At 40.5% G+C, this 14853-nt stretch overlaps 1 protein-coding gene across 3 annotated transcripts; it reads left to right on the top strand.

The window, feature by feature from the left end:
• Positions 1 to 404: 404 nt before the first annotated feature.
• On the top strand, positions 405 to 11911 carry LOC140481410 (high-affinity choline transporter 1). Of its 3 annotated transcripts, none has more exons than XM_072577561.1 (9): positions 405 to 606; positions 1856 to 2081; positions 4853 to 4966; positions 5973 to 6128; positions 6381 to 6529; positions 6622 to 6765; positions 7393 to 7546; positions 8560 to 8777; positions 10099 to 11911. In XM_072577561.1, exons 2-9 carry the CDS (start codon positions 1904 to 1906, stop codon positions 10732 to 10734), a joined length of 1749 nt encoding a protein of 582 aa, XP_072433662.1. In that variant the 5' UTR covers positions 405 to 606; positions 1856 to 1903; the 3' UTR covers positions 10735 to 11911. The 3 variants fall into 3 exon arrangements, with proteins under 3 accessions (XP_072433662.1, XP_072433663.1, XP_072433664.1); XM_072577562.1 differs by lacking the exon at positions 405 to 606 and adding an exon at positions 1330 to 1446; XM_072577563.1 differs by lacking the exons at positions 405 to 606; positions 1856 to 2081 and adding an exon at positions 3824 to 4344.
• Positions 11912 to 14853: the final 2942 nt, after the last annotated feature.

Genomic DNA, 14853 nt, shown 5'->3' with positions numbered 1-14853 from the left:
GCCATTTCAGGAGCGTAGCTACAATTCATTGTTCGCTGAATGTCCCTAAAAGCCTTTTGGCTCTGAAAGAACATCAAAGCTAAAAGGAACGATTTGGTTGCCCGTCAGTGATTCAATATTCCGGAGCTCTTTCAGAGAATCGTTTCCACTTCAAAATGAAGGGGTTTTCTTGTTCAACACAAAATCAGGGTTTTAATAAATGGACCAAAATTAGAACATTGGCGACAGTCCAGAGCTGGGATTGTTAAGGGCATTGAAATCATTGATACGTTTTTATTTCCATTGATTCAACTAAGTCCGCCTTCTTAAATTGTGCGTCAAGCTATTTCCTCTCAGAAGTTTTTTTTTAAACGAATTTCAGGTCAAAAATTAACAAGCTGAAATCATTCATCGAGAGATTTCATTCTGAGCCCGGTGACGTTAACCTCTCTCCTCATCTGCAGTCGCTGACGGAGCCCCCGCCTCTATAAACCAGTGCAATCAGTGGGTGGCCATCAAGACAAGCCAGAGAACGGCACTCTGCTCCTGATCTACCAGCTCGCTGACTCGAGGCAGACGTAGCACGTTGCGTCCCCAACTTTAACGGCGAGATACTTTGATTCGAAGGTAAGTCAATTGATAGAAATCCCCTGGTAGAGAAAAAAAAAGCGCTTCATTTTGCACCGTCTTGTGGATAGTCTGCATTGGTGTGTTCACTATGAATGAATTCATTTGCCCCACTCGCTCTAGCCTTGGAGGTCGTAGTAAACGCTGGGCTGAGTCAAGAAACTGACAGTGTTCGGCTGGAGCGGGCAACTTCACCTTAGTGACTCCCGGCCAGAGGAACTGCCTGGGTTGCTTTCCCGCACGTCAGTTTCACGAGGAGTTGAAATGTTTTAATGCTGTGCCCGTTTTCTGGTGATTGAACACAGCAAACAGTAACCAGAATAAAGTAAAGGACAGCGGGGACTGGGATTCTGAAACACCCTCGACGGAGAGATTGGCTCCAGCTTCAGTTCCGAAACGCTAACTTTCCCGTTTGCTCCACAGATGCTGCCTGACCTGCTCAATGTGTGTCTGTGTGTGTTTTTTTTAACTAAGGACAGTAACCTGCAAAAAGGCAGAATGGCCAGCATCCAGTAGTTTATTTAATGTAAATGAAACGAGTTTGCTCTTAAATACTCCCTTAGCCAACAACAAACCACAATGAGGAGAAAGTGAGGACTGCAGATGCTGGAGATCAGAGCTGAAAATGTGTTGCTGGAAAAACGCAGCAAGTCAGGCAGTATCCAAGGAGCAGGAGAATCGACGTTTCGGGCATTCCTGAAGAAGGGCTCATGCCCGAAACGTCGATTCTCCTGCTCCTTGGATGCTGCCTGACCTGCTGCGCTTTTCCAGCAACACATTTTCAGCAACAAACCACAATGCCCTGCTCAACTTCAGGATCGAAAACCCATTAATGGAAAGGTTGGTGAATGATGGTAAAGGCGCTTCTTCATCTCGGTGCAGGTTGGGGTTTGTGAGGATTTGCCTGAACATGGTTGTTGCTGGTCTTCACAGGAGCTCTCTGATTCTCCCTGTCCTCTGGCTGCCTTATTTACTTCACACTCTCCATTACTGGAAGGGCGTGCTGGCTAAGGCGGGTTCGACCGCGCATTTCCCGTTATTATTCCCAATACAGCTTACGGTGTGGTACACCTCGCCACGTTCATTGTGACTGTTGTCAATGAGACGTTTTGAATTGACCCGAATCTGAAAGCCAGTCACATTTAAATACGCTCAGTGAGGTGGCCGTTCAGCGTAATATTCTGGCTTTGCATCGATCCTTCACTCATTTATCCCGAATAACAGAAATTGCATTGTCTTTCTCCTTCAGATTTGGACGGGTTAGCAGCTTTGCTGCCACCTCCGTTTCCGACAGAAAATGGCCATTCACATCGATGGGATAGTGGCTATTGTCCTGTTTTATCTCCTGATTTTATGTGTTGGAATATGGGCTGCTTGGAAAAGTAAAAACTCGAACACAGAACAAGATCGGAGTGAAGCGATAATGATTGGAGGAAGGGACATCGGGTTGCTGGTGGGTAGCTTTACCATGACAGGTGAGTACCGAGTGACATCGCCCGCTCTCCAAGCGCAGAAATGTGGAGGAACACCTCCCGCGGAAAGGATAACAGCTCCACAATATCTCGGGGTTTAGCCTGTAAGGGGGATCTAGCCTGTTAGAGGGATAGAAACTGTGAGGGGGACGAGGGGTTTAGCCTGTGGGGTGGGTGGGTTAGTCTGTCGGTGGGTTTAGGAGAAAGTGAGGACTGCAGATGCTGGAGATTAGAGTGTGGCGCCGGAAAAGCACAGTAAGTCAGGCAGCTTCCCAGGAGCAGGAGAATCGACGTCTTGGGCAAAAGCCCTTCATGAGGAAAGTGGCTAGAAGCCTCGGGGGTGGAGAGATAAATGGGAGGGGGTGAGGCTGGGGGTGGGGGGGTGGGGAGAAAGGTAGCTGAGAGTGCGATAGGTGGATGGAGGTGGGGTAATGGTGATAGGTCGGTGGGGAGGGTGGAGCAGATAGGTGGGAAGGAAGATGGACAGGTGGGACAGATCATGGAGGTGGTGCTGAGCTGGTAGGTTGGAACTGGGATAAGGTGGGGGAGAGGGGACATGACGAAACTGGGTGAAGTCCGTGTAGATGGGTTTGGCTTATAGGGAGGACTTAGCCTTTAGGCAGGGTTTGCCGTGTGTGTTGGTGGTGGGGGAGAGGGGTTAGTGTGTAGGGGGTTTAGCCTGTGTGTGGGTTTAGTCTGTAAGAAGGTTTAGCCTGTAGGGAGGATTTGGCCTGTGTGTAGGGATGAGGGAGGGGGGTTCAGCCTGTAGGAGGGTTTAGCCTGTGTAAGGGGGCAGGGTGGTTCAGCCTGTAGGAGGGTTTAGCCTGTATTGGGGGGTTGTTAGCCTGTATGAGAGTTTAGCCTGTGTGTGGCAGTGGGTGGTTCGCCTGTGAGGGGTTTAGTCTGTAGGATAAGGTGGGGGAGAGGGGACATGACGAAACTGGTGAAGTCCGTGTAGATGAGTTTGGCTTATAGGGAAGACTTAGCCTTTAGGCAGGGTTTAACTTGTGAGAAGTTTTAGCTTGTGAGAGGGTTTAGACTGTAAGGTGGTTTAACCTACATGGTTAATCTGTAAGGGGGGGGGGGCTCCCTGTGAAGGAGTTTAGCCTGTAGGGAGGTTTAGCCTCTTTGGGGGGAGGGGGAGTTAGCCTGTAGAAGAGGTTGAGCCTGTATGAGGTGGGGAATAGTATATAGTGGTTTTAGCCTGTCAGGAGGTTTAGTCTGTAGGGGATTTTGACCTGTAGGGTGAGTGTTTAGCTTGTAGGGGGTTAGCCTGGAAGTCATAGAGTCATAGAGATGTACAGCGCAGAAACAGACCCTTTGGTTCAACTGTGCCGACCTGCTGTTGCAATTATACCAGCCTCCACCACTTCCATTGGCAACTCATTCCATACACGTACCACCCTCTGCGTGAAAAAGTTGCCCCTTCAGTCTCTTTTATATCTTTCCCCCTCACCCTAAACCTATGCCCTCTAGTTCTGGACTCCCTGACCCCAGAGAAAAGAGTTTGTTTACCCTATCCATGCCCCTCATAATTTTGTAAAGCTCTATAAGGTCACCCCTCAGCCTCTGATGCTCCAGGGAAAACAGCCCCGGGGGATGGCTTGTAGGAGGGGAGGTTAGCCTGTAGGAGGGGAGTTAGCCTGTAGGAGGGGAGTTAGCCTGTAGGAGGGGAGGTTAGCCTGTAGGAGGGGAGATAGGCCTGTAGGAGAGGGGTTAGCGTCTAGGAGGGGAGGTTAGCCTGTAGGAGGGGACATTAGCCTGTAGGAAGGGTGTTAACCTCTATGAGGGGAGTATGCCTATAGGAGGGGACATTAGCCTGTAGGAAGGGTGTTAGCCTCTATGAGTGAGTAAGCCTGTAGGAGGGGAGGTTAACCTGTAGAAAGGGAGTTAGTCTGTAGGAGGGATGGTTAGACTGTATGAGGAGAGTAGGCCTGTAGGAGGGGAGGTTAGCCTGTAGGAAGGGAGTTAGCCTGTAGCAGGGGAGGTTAGTCTGCAGGAAGGGAGTTATCCTGTAGAAGGGGTAGTTCGCCTGTAGGAGGGGAGTTAGCCTGTAGGAGGGGCGGTTAGCTTGTAGGAGGGGAGGTTAGTCTGTGTAGGGGAGGTAAAAACAATGACTGCAGATGCTGGAAAGCAAATACTGGATTAGTGGTGCTGGAAGAGCACAGCAGTTCAGGCAGCATCCAACGAGCAGCGATATCGACGTTTCGGGCAAAAGCCCTTCATCAGGAAACTCCCCTGGGTAGAGGAGTTAGCCTGTCATGAGGTAAATACGACGGTGAAATCGTGTGTTCAAAACAACTTGTGTTTCTCGGTGCAGAGCTCCACAATTTTGAAATACTTCAACACATCGTTAGCGGTGCGTTAAAGAGATTACCCCCTAGTGACTTTCTGTCTGCAAAATTCCTCACCAGCAACAGTAAACTGATCGAAGGGAGGTGCGTGTGGTTCTCTGCTGGCTAGTGTTTGAAGCTGGATGGCGAGTGATAAAAAGCAAGGCAGACGCTGAGATGCTCCTCACTGCACTGCCCTTTCTGAACATCCCGCTCCCCTCAGAACCGCTAGTTGGTTTGTGTGTGTGTGTGCCGTTTCTGAATGTGTCAGTAAATGCCGTCTTTGTTAATCCCGGTCATGGATAAGGACCAGGCATACTCAGTGCCCGGTATTATCCCGCAGTTCTCTCTGTCTGTCTGTGCAACAGTCAGCATTCTATTTGCTATTGTCTTGGAATGAGATTGTCTTTCATCCAACAAATCCTTCTTTTCCCAATACAGCGACCTGGGTTGGCGGAGGTTACATCAATGGCACGGCAGAGGCGGTTTATGTCCCTGGATATGGCTTGGTCTGGGCACAGGCTCCGTTTGGATATGCGCTCAGCCTGGTTTTAGGTATGGACCACAGTACAAACAAACTAGGCTGGAATCTTCAACAATTGCCACACACAAGTAGCCATGTCGGTGCTATTGAAGCAGATTTGCTTTGTAAAACAGCAACAAACGCATCAGGTACAACACAGGTCTATCTTATAGCTCAATGTCCAATCTGTCCGAAGCGAAGGACACAGCAACCGTTCACAGCGAACTCCGCACATATTCACTAGATTGCAACCCATTTTGGGGTGACACGTTTTATATATCACTTCCTAAATCTTTGCGGCCGATTTTATCGCCACTTGCTGAAGAATCAGTGGATTATTGAAATGGACTAAATCTGTCGATGCACTAATGCTGGGGCTTCGTTTATGAGCATCAGTGGGACCAATAGTTTTCTTTTGATATTCACATATGAGAGAAAACACCTCACTGTTGCCAATCCATGATGTGCAAAGACGGGTTCGATCTTCCCCGGTTCCAAAATCGAATCAGAGGAAGAAATTACATTTCTCTCCCACATTTTACTCAATTGGACGCTGTTATCACTTTGAAGTCAAACAGCAACTTTCCGAGAATCTTATTTCCAGCAAGTCATATCCAAGAGAAAGTCGCCGTTAAAATAATTCAATCAAATACCGCAAACACGACTAAACTGAAGAACAAATCTGCGGATGCTGGCGATATGAAATAAAAGTAGAAATTGCTGGAGAAACTCAACATCTGTGAAGAGAGAAACAGAGCCTAGCTTTCCAGATTTTGTTTTTAATCAGATTACATTCATGTGGAAATTGTTTTCTACCGCACTGCACCAGAATAACACTGAAAATTACGGATTAATAAATATGGACACAATGCATTTTCAGTACCATGTGAATTTCCAGAACAGACAGTTTTTCAAGGCAATGCAAGTCGTGCTAAAATAATGTCGAATGTGAGGGACTGGAACCGACTGAGCTCGGCTCCTTGCATAGTTAGCGATTCGGGTTGTGTTCGGCTTTTAAGAGTTTATCCTGTCTTACAGGTGGTTTGTTTTTCGCTAAACCCATGCGTTCAAGGGGCTACGTGACCATGTTGGATCCGTTTCAGCAGATCTACGGCAAAAGAATGGGCGGATTACTCTTCATCCCCGCTCTCATGGGAGAGATATTTTGGTCAGCAGCCGTACTCTCCGCTCTAGGTAAAGCATAGCTCCCAGCGCCGAGGACATATCTCCAAGACTGCAATATAACTGGCGCCGATTGTAATCCAAGTCCGCCTCTTATTTACGTCTGGAGTAAATGTTTTATTTGCAATGAAAGCAGTTGCCATTTCACTGTGAACAATGCAAAGTTTTATTTTAATGCGCTAAAGTCAAAATCAAGGATTATTTTGACGTTTGCTGTACGGAAGGACATTAAATTAATAAATAAACAATCGCTTGTTTTTTCAGGTGCAACGTTGAGTGTGATAGTGGACATCAATATAAACCTGTCGGTTATCATTTCTGCTGTGATTGCAGTCTTTTACACTCTGGTCGGTGGATTATATTCAGTCGCATACACAGACGTGGTCCAGTTGTTCTGCATCTTCTTAGGATTGGTAAACTCCCTCGTTAAGCGCCAACTCAACACGCGCGGGCGTTCGACTAAACTAAAGCAAGCTTTCAACATTTTCATCCTTTTTCTCCCCAGTGGATCAGCATCCCCTTCGCCCTGTTAAATCCCGCCGTGACAGACATCACCATCACCGCCAGCCACGAAGTTTACCAGGAGCCTTGGCTGGGCCACATAGAAACACCAGATATCCTGACCTGGATAGACAACTTCCTCTTGCTGGTAGGGATAATACCTTCATTACCTTATGAGGAGGGATTGAGTAGATTGGGCCGACACTCATTGGAATTTCGAAGAATGGTGGTTGTGGGGTGGGGGGGGGGTGATCTTATAGAAACATAGAAAGTTATGAAAGGAATAGACAAGATAGAGGAGGTTGTTTCCGCAGGCTGGCAAAATTAGAACTGGAAGGTCATAACCTCAAAATAAGGGGGAACATATTTACAACTGAGTGAGGAGGAACTTTTTCACCCAAAGGGTTGTGAATTTGTGGAATTCCCTGCCCAGTGAAGCGGTTGAGACTACCTCCTTGAATGTTTTTAAGGCGAAGTTGGTTAGATTTTTGAATAGTAAAGGAAGTAAGGGTTATGGTGAATGGGCAGGTAAGTGGAGCTGAAGTCCATGAAAAGATCTGCCACAATCTTATTGAATGATGGAGCAGGCTCAACAGGACAGATGATCCACTCCTGCTCCTAGTTCTTATTTTCTTATGTCACAGTCATCTAATGCCACAGCTAGTAAATTAATTGTTAATCACAGTAACAATGCACTAGATCAGTTCTATCAAAAGTATAACATTCTTCTCAGGGATGTAATTACAATAAATTCACTGCCTGTGTTTATTTACAGATGTTGGGTGGGATCCCATGGCAAGTATATTTCCAAAGGGTCCTTTCTGCTTCTTCTGCTACTTATGCCCAGGTCCTCTCCTTTCTGGCTGCTTTCGGCTGCTTGGTCATGGCCATCCCGTCTGCTCTTATCGGTGCAATTGGCGCATCTACTGGTAAAACATCCAGGTCTTCACTGTATCTTTTAAGTTTTATCTGAGCTATTCTGAAATTCTGCAGACTTGGGTATTACAAGAGTTATGTAAAGCTTTTCCTAAAAAACTGTTAAAGTTGCCATTTTAATCGTTTGAATGAAGGTGTGAAATGCTTTTTTTCCCTGTTTAAATTTGTTGCTAAAGTTGAAGAGGATGATTACAATCCAGGTGTGAATCGCTGAGGAACATTTTTCTATTTCACATTATTTCTAAAACAAATCCAAGATGAATCACACATTTCATTATGATTTGTAACCATTATGGCAGTGGATGGTGGAAAACAAAACATTATTACAGTTTTAAAGCTTAAGTGTTCCGCTTAAATGTATTTCCCATGCAAATAGACCACTTGATGAGATTCTGCAAAATATAACGAATGACAGTCTATGTGTCTTGTTGAATGGAACATTTGTTCATGCACAGCGTCACTTTGATTAAATCTTAATTGTGATGGATGAATCTTCTAAAAAATGAGTAGCCAGGGAATGTTTTGACAAGCTGTAGAGATGGTTTGCAACATTTAATTAAAATGATCTAATGAAGGAGTCAAACATTTAAAATGTTGGTATAAACATAGCTATGTAGTTTTCATTTTCTTATACATTATATAAAGCTCATATAAATCAACTTTTCAAAAATATGTACTTCCAAATTCCTGTGGGAATAGCTTTCTGTAACAATCCATTGAAATACAACATTGACAAGTGTGGACTATGATGCTACTACTGATCAAAATCAATATTTTTTTTCTGTGTGGGCAAAATTTCTAATGCAATTTTTACAATTCAATTGCTTTTGATTATAAAAAAAATTGAAAATAAACAGGGGTTACTGCAAAATAGTAACCAACTAATCACACTATCATAATAGTTGCTTGTATTTGTATCAAATATTTGTACTTAATCAGATGCAAAAAAACAGATAATTCTGTAATGGGTCCAATTTATGTTCAGACAGTCATTTTGTCTATTTAGACTGGAATCAGACTTCCTATGGTTTGCCAGATCCCAAGAACAACAACGAGACTGATATGATTTTGCCAATAGTGCTGCAGCATCTGTGTCCGGCCTACATTTCCTTTTTTGGTCTTGGAGCTGTCTCTGCTGCAGTGATGTCATCAGCTGACTCTTCCATTTTATCGGCAAGTTCCATGTTTGCTCGGAATATTTACCATCTTGCATTCAGGCAAGAGGTAAGTTTGGAACTAAACAAGACAATTATTCATATTGGCATTTTCTTACAAGTGTAAAAGCCCTGGTTGTTTTATGTCATTGTTGTAATTCTTGCAGCAAATGGGCAAACAAGAATATTTTTCAAATATTAATTTTCTAGAATTGGATTTCTTTTTTGGTCAACCACTTTTGTGATATTGAATATTAAGTGATGTGGGACATTACGAAAATAGTAAGGCTCCCTCTGGAGTGCTGTGTCCAGTTTTGGCTTTGGGAAGGATGGTGCTGCCTTCCAAATGGAGACAAGGAGATTTGCTGGTGTGGCACCAGAAATGCCAATCTTTACTATACAAACCAATGATGAAAAACTGAAGTTGCTTGTTTTAAAACAGCAAGGTTTGAGGAGAGATTTTATGGGAGGTGTTCAAACATCTGAAAGATTTCTATAGAGTAGACAACAAGAAATTGTTCCCAATGGCAGAAAAGTAAGTAACCAGAGGACACAGATTTATGATAATTGACAAAATGACCTGGTGAGTTGAGGACATTGTTTTCACCGTGAGTATTTATGATCTTAAATTGCTTTAAAGCATGGCAGAAAACGATTCAATAATAACTTTTTGAAGTGGAAAATGCAGGGCTATTGGAAAGCTATGTTCATAGAGTCACAGAGAAATACAGCACAGAAACAGACCCTTTGGTTCAACTTGTCCATGCTGGCCAGATATCCTAAATTAATCTACTCCCATTTGCCAACACTTGGCCCATATCCCTCTAAACAATTCCTAGTCATGTACCCATTTCAGATGCCTTTTAAATGTTGTAACTGTACCAGCCTCCACCACTTCCTTTGGCAACTCATTCCATACACAAACCACCCTTTGCATGAAAAAGTTGCCCCTTAGCTCCCTTTTAAATCTTTTCCCTTTCACCCTAAACCCTCTAGTTCTGGACTCCTCCAACTCAGGGAAAACATGTTGTCTATTTAGCATATCCATGTCCCTCATGATTTTATAAACCTCAGCCTCTGACACTCCAGGGAAAATAACCCCAGCCTATACATCTGTTGGAGAGCCATTACATACAAAATGGAATCCGACTGAAATACGTCATTCTATGATTCCATAATGCTTTGCAATTAAGTTAGGTAATGTCATTGTGGTTGACAGCATATTGAAGCACAGAAAAGTAGACACAATCTCAGTAACTGTTGTGTGATAAAAGAGGTTACAGCTACCTACAAATCGTATATAACATTTTCTTTGTATCTTAAAAAACTCATATCACATGTCTACATTACATTGATTAATATTCTTTTCTCAATATAATTGTTCATTGCAGGCCACAGACAAAGAAATATTGTGGGTAATGCGAATCACTATATTTTTCTTTGGAGGAGCTGCAACATCCATGGCACTGCTGGCACAATCCATCTATGGTCTGTGGTATCTGAGCTCAGATCTTGTCTACGTTATTATCTTTCCCCAATTAATATCAGTACTATTCATCAAGGGAACAAACACATATGGCTCCATCGCTGGATATATCATTGGTTTTTTCTTCCGAATTAGTGGTGGAGAACCCTATTTGCATCTGCACCCATTTGTTTGTTATCCTGGATGCTATTTAGAACATAGCTTTGGAGGTGAACCGATCTACGTTCAACGATTCCCCTTTAAAACCATGTCAATGTTATTCTCCTTCTTGGGTAACCTTGGTGTTTCATATTTGGCCAAACACCTGTTTGAAAGTGGAATACTGCCACCAAAATTAGACTTTCTTGACAGTGTTGTGTCACGACACAGTAAGGAAAACATGGACAAAACAACCTTGGTGAACCATGACAATATTACTTTGTCAGAGCTGGTGCATGTTAATCCAAAACACAGTGCTTCTGATAATGCTGCTTTCAGCAATAAAGAAGCATTTGATGACACTGAGCCAAATCCTGAATTTTCCAAATCAGACAATGATTGACCCTCAGACTCCATTATCCATTGAGTTCAGTGCAATCATAATCAACCAAGGACCATACATTAACAATATAAAATAGCATTTTAGTAGTTACTATATTTTTAGAAAATAAAATTGTTTATATCAGTGCTTTACTGATGATTGTTCACTTAAATACTGTTTTATAGTATTGTTTTAATTTATACACATGAATTAGATTAAGCTATAATTTTGAATCTGAATTGATAACAGACTACTTTATATTGCACATTGCAGAAACAAGATATCATCATTTATATGGCTGTGAAGCATTATACAGAGAGGATGGTATCATGAACTGTCAAATTCATTGGTTTGTTGTTCTCCCATGGATCAAACAGTGTAACAAACTGGACTCAGCTAGACAGCTAACTTATCTCTTGTTGATAAGTTCTTAATTGTAATTTACTATTCCATTTACATACACATATATCTCAATAATCTCCAAGCCTATACAAATATATATATGTGTATAGAATGCTATTTTTAACTCATAAAATAGCAAAGTATTCAATGATCCAGTTAATGCCCATTTATTACTTACTTGTTTCATCTATAATCAATTAATTTGGGAAAATTGGTGAAAATGAATTCTTGCAACTTTATTGCACATCATCTATAACCTATATGAAACATGGGAAGGGGGTTCATCAACTACTACCACATAACCCACCTTTACAAATAAGTATAGCCATTAATGCCATAAACCTTTGGCATTTTATTGTAGAATATTATTTGTACCTTAAAATATGCAATATCGATCTCTCCATAATTCAGATAATCATCAGTCTCTGATAATAACACAATGATTTTGTCATTTGCAAAAAGAGCCAATTGGTCAAAGCAGCATATTAGTTATAGATGGTATAGATGTCAAATGAAGCTGCAGTAGGCTCCTTCATAAATGTATCAATTTTTTCTTGAAAGCCAAGGGAATCAAAATAGCAATGCATTAATGATATTTTAACATTTAATTTTATACTATACATTGTATAATGTGGTTTTAGTAAAATATTACAGGTTGAGTTCTATAAAACACAATGCAAGATTTGAACTCAAAAGTTTTTTTCATCTGTTGATTTTAGGCTAAAATTATTGTTCATTGTAAGTGATATCTTAACATTGAGCCAGCTGGCAAATAAAATCAAATGCGTTAAAGTTACTTTTACCTGTTAGAACACACATGTATCATAGTTTTGTAGGATTGTTGTCTCTCCTTTCTTTAAAACTGTCAGACTAAAATTACTCAGCCGTTCTACCTGTTTTCTGCTACAGTTCCATAACTGGCCTTACAAAGAAGCTGAAGAACAAATAGTGAGGGTAGGCAGGGTCATATTGAACTCAAAGTAATAGTTCAGTTTCTTCACAGATATTGTAGAACCTATCGAATTTCTCTAGCATTTCCTGTCTTTTTTATTTCAGAATTCCAGTATTCACTGTATTTAATTTTTATTACTATAGCTCCATGTTAACTTGTTGTTTTCTCATTAATCCTGCAAATTTTGCCAAAGTTAACATTAGACCAAAGTAATTGTGTCTGAAATGATTTTGGCCACAATGTTCTGAAAGCGAATATCATATGAAGTACTCTTCTGTTTCAACATGTTTAATCTTGGAGAAGCATTGAAGTATCCTTATTTCAATCTTTTCCAGTTAAATCCTGCTCTTGTTAATATTTTAGATATTCTGGATGAATCTGTTCATTTAATCAAATTAATTCATCAAATGAATCAATCAATGTAGCTGATAAAAAAACTGATCTCAATTTGAATGATCTACATCTCTTCTTGGAGTTTGCTTTTAATCCACCAAATGGTGCATATTTCCTCATTCATTAATGTTTTATTTCACACTTCTTCTGCAATCTTAAGTAAGAAAATGTATTCAATCTTAAAATAACTATCTGTTAAGTCTGTACAGTCCTTCATTATAATACCAAACTGCTTCTTAAATGATCAAATGGATTTTATTTCAACTAATTATCAGCTTGTGCAACAAACACTACTTTTCTAAATAAATTCTTAACATTAGTGCTCAATTGTCCTTCAGTCATAGTTTAAAATTGAATTTCTGTTCTAAATTTACTTCTGTTTAACTTGTTCTTATCTGATATACCTCAATTAAATCTACTCTGAATCACTTTGTTTGTATTATGATAGGCCCAAGTTTCCTCAACCTTTCCTCATAATTCAGCCTGATTTAAAGAATCAGTCTGCTGGATCATTTATACATTCCCCCCTGAGCTTGGACATTTTTTTCTTCTGTCTTGACAACAAAAATTAGGTGCAATGTTCAACACATGACGTGTGTGAAACACTAATGTTTTAACATTCAAATTCCATCTATCTTCTACATTGTATTCTGCTGGATGTAACAATATAGCTCATAATTCCATTTGTTTTATTGATTGTCGGCTATCGGTTGACACATTAGAAGATCTTAGTTTTCTTTCAACTTTACCAACACTGTACTTTGAGTAGGCATGAAACCCAATTGTTTTCTTCTTATGTTCAGTACCTTGACTTCTTCCCCTTGAATTTGATCTGCCATTATTCTGTACATTTAGTTCGTATTAATGTCCTTAAACAGTTTGCAAGTTTGACCAGTTTGAATGCAATTGATATAAATGCTTTTAAAAACAGTCCTAATAGCGGTCTTTATGATATTTGCTTTGGCCTTCCCTTTATCCAATTCATTTTAGTTTCTTCATTTCTTTACTTCAACCAGGAAAAATTAAGACTGAACACAATCATAGAAATGTTTAATTGGTTCAGGTATTGCTAAGAAATTAGCGAGACATATGGTCATTCATAGTCACTTGAAAATGTTCATTGAAACCATCAGGGGTAACATCATGAGTTTACACCATGATGCGAACAAAGCTATAGTAGTGGAATTAATGCAAAAGTCAGCAAGACAAAAATGTTCATTTGGAAATCCTAAGGTTTTCTAAGAATGACTGGGATTGCCAAAGCCATTCACTGTGCAGGATAAATGAACCTCCACTGGAGAACAGCTAAAAATGAGAAAATTAGAAATAATGACAGAAATCAAACTTTTTAAAACAGAAATGACCATAAATGCCAATGAAAATAAATGGCTTATGACAGGAACTGTGTTCTTAGTAATAGAAGTATTGAAACAATTAATAACAATAAAATAACAATTAATAATTATCTGATCTAAGAAAAGCATGCATGTTTAATATATAGCCTCAGTTTGCTTAATTAATAGGAGACCCATACTTATGGTGAGCTACTGTATTACATAGTTGTTAATTGCAACATCAAAGTTACCATGAAAATCCACTATGTAACACCTTGGATATCCTGGTGCCTTAGTGCCTGTGACATGGTCATGATAATCAATCAAAATGAGACAATTTGGGGGTGGGAGCAAATAACCTTTTTTTTGTATAAAGAATTGCTAAGTAGTACTTCGGTTATTCATTTGCAGCATCAAAATTTAGGTATTCAGGGATTATTGATAAGGTATATTATTACAACATTTTTAATTACACCATGATAATTTTTTGTGAGCAGAGCTTTTGAAGTTTTTAGTTTGGAGTTTCAATAGCCTTTGTTTATGCTGGCACATAAAGTTAGAGAAAAGAAGGAAAGTATGTAACAAACAGAAAATCATAGACAAACACAGAAGGTCATATAGCATCTGTGGACAGAGCAACAGAGTTAATGTTTTGAGTCCAGTGTAACTCTTTAAAGTTCTGAATAGTAGTCATATTGGGCTCGAAATGTCAAATCCTTTTCTGCTGTGCTTTTCCAGATTTCTCTGTGTCTGTGTCAGATTTCCATCTTCCACGGTCTTTTGTTTTTATAGGAATGTATGTAAACTGTTCCAAACATTATAGCTTTTGTCTATGATTAATCATTTTGAAGTGTGGTACCCTTAAGTGTCTAGCATTCATTTAATTATCAAAGAAGAAAATGCATTGGCAATATAAAATTGTCAATTTTGAGATACCTTAGATATGTAAAATTGTTGCAGACAAATGGCTTGCATTGATAATTCCGTGAGTGGGTGAGCACCCTCTTGACTTTTCTCTGGATCATTCTTTTTACAAATTGCTTAACATCATCAAATATT

This window comes from Chiloscyllium punctatum, chromosome 9 (assembly GCF_047496795.1).
Source record: "Chiloscyllium punctatum isolate Juve2018m chromosome 9, sChiPun1.3, whole genome shotgun sequence".
Classification (NCBI taxonomy): domain Eukaryota; kingdom Metazoa; phylum Chordata; class Chondrichthyes; order Orectolobiformes; family Hemiscylliidae; genus Chiloscyllium; species Chiloscyllium punctatum.
This window is presented reverse-complemented; position numbering and strand designations above follow the sequence as displayed.

Coding starts and splice junctions, on each gene's coding strand:
- LOC140481410 (XM_072577561.1), top strand. CDS start 1,904: ATGGCCATTCACATCGATGGGATAGTGGCTATTGTCCTGTTTTATCTC. Junction 4,967..5,972: donor TGCGCTCAGCCTGGTTTTAG/GTATGGACCACA, acceptor CCTGTCTTACAG/GTGGTTTGTTTTTCGCTAAA. Junction 6,530..6,621: donor TCTGCATCTTCTTAGGATTG/GTAAACTCCCTC, acceptor TTTTCTCCCCAG/TGGATCAGCATCCCCTTCGC.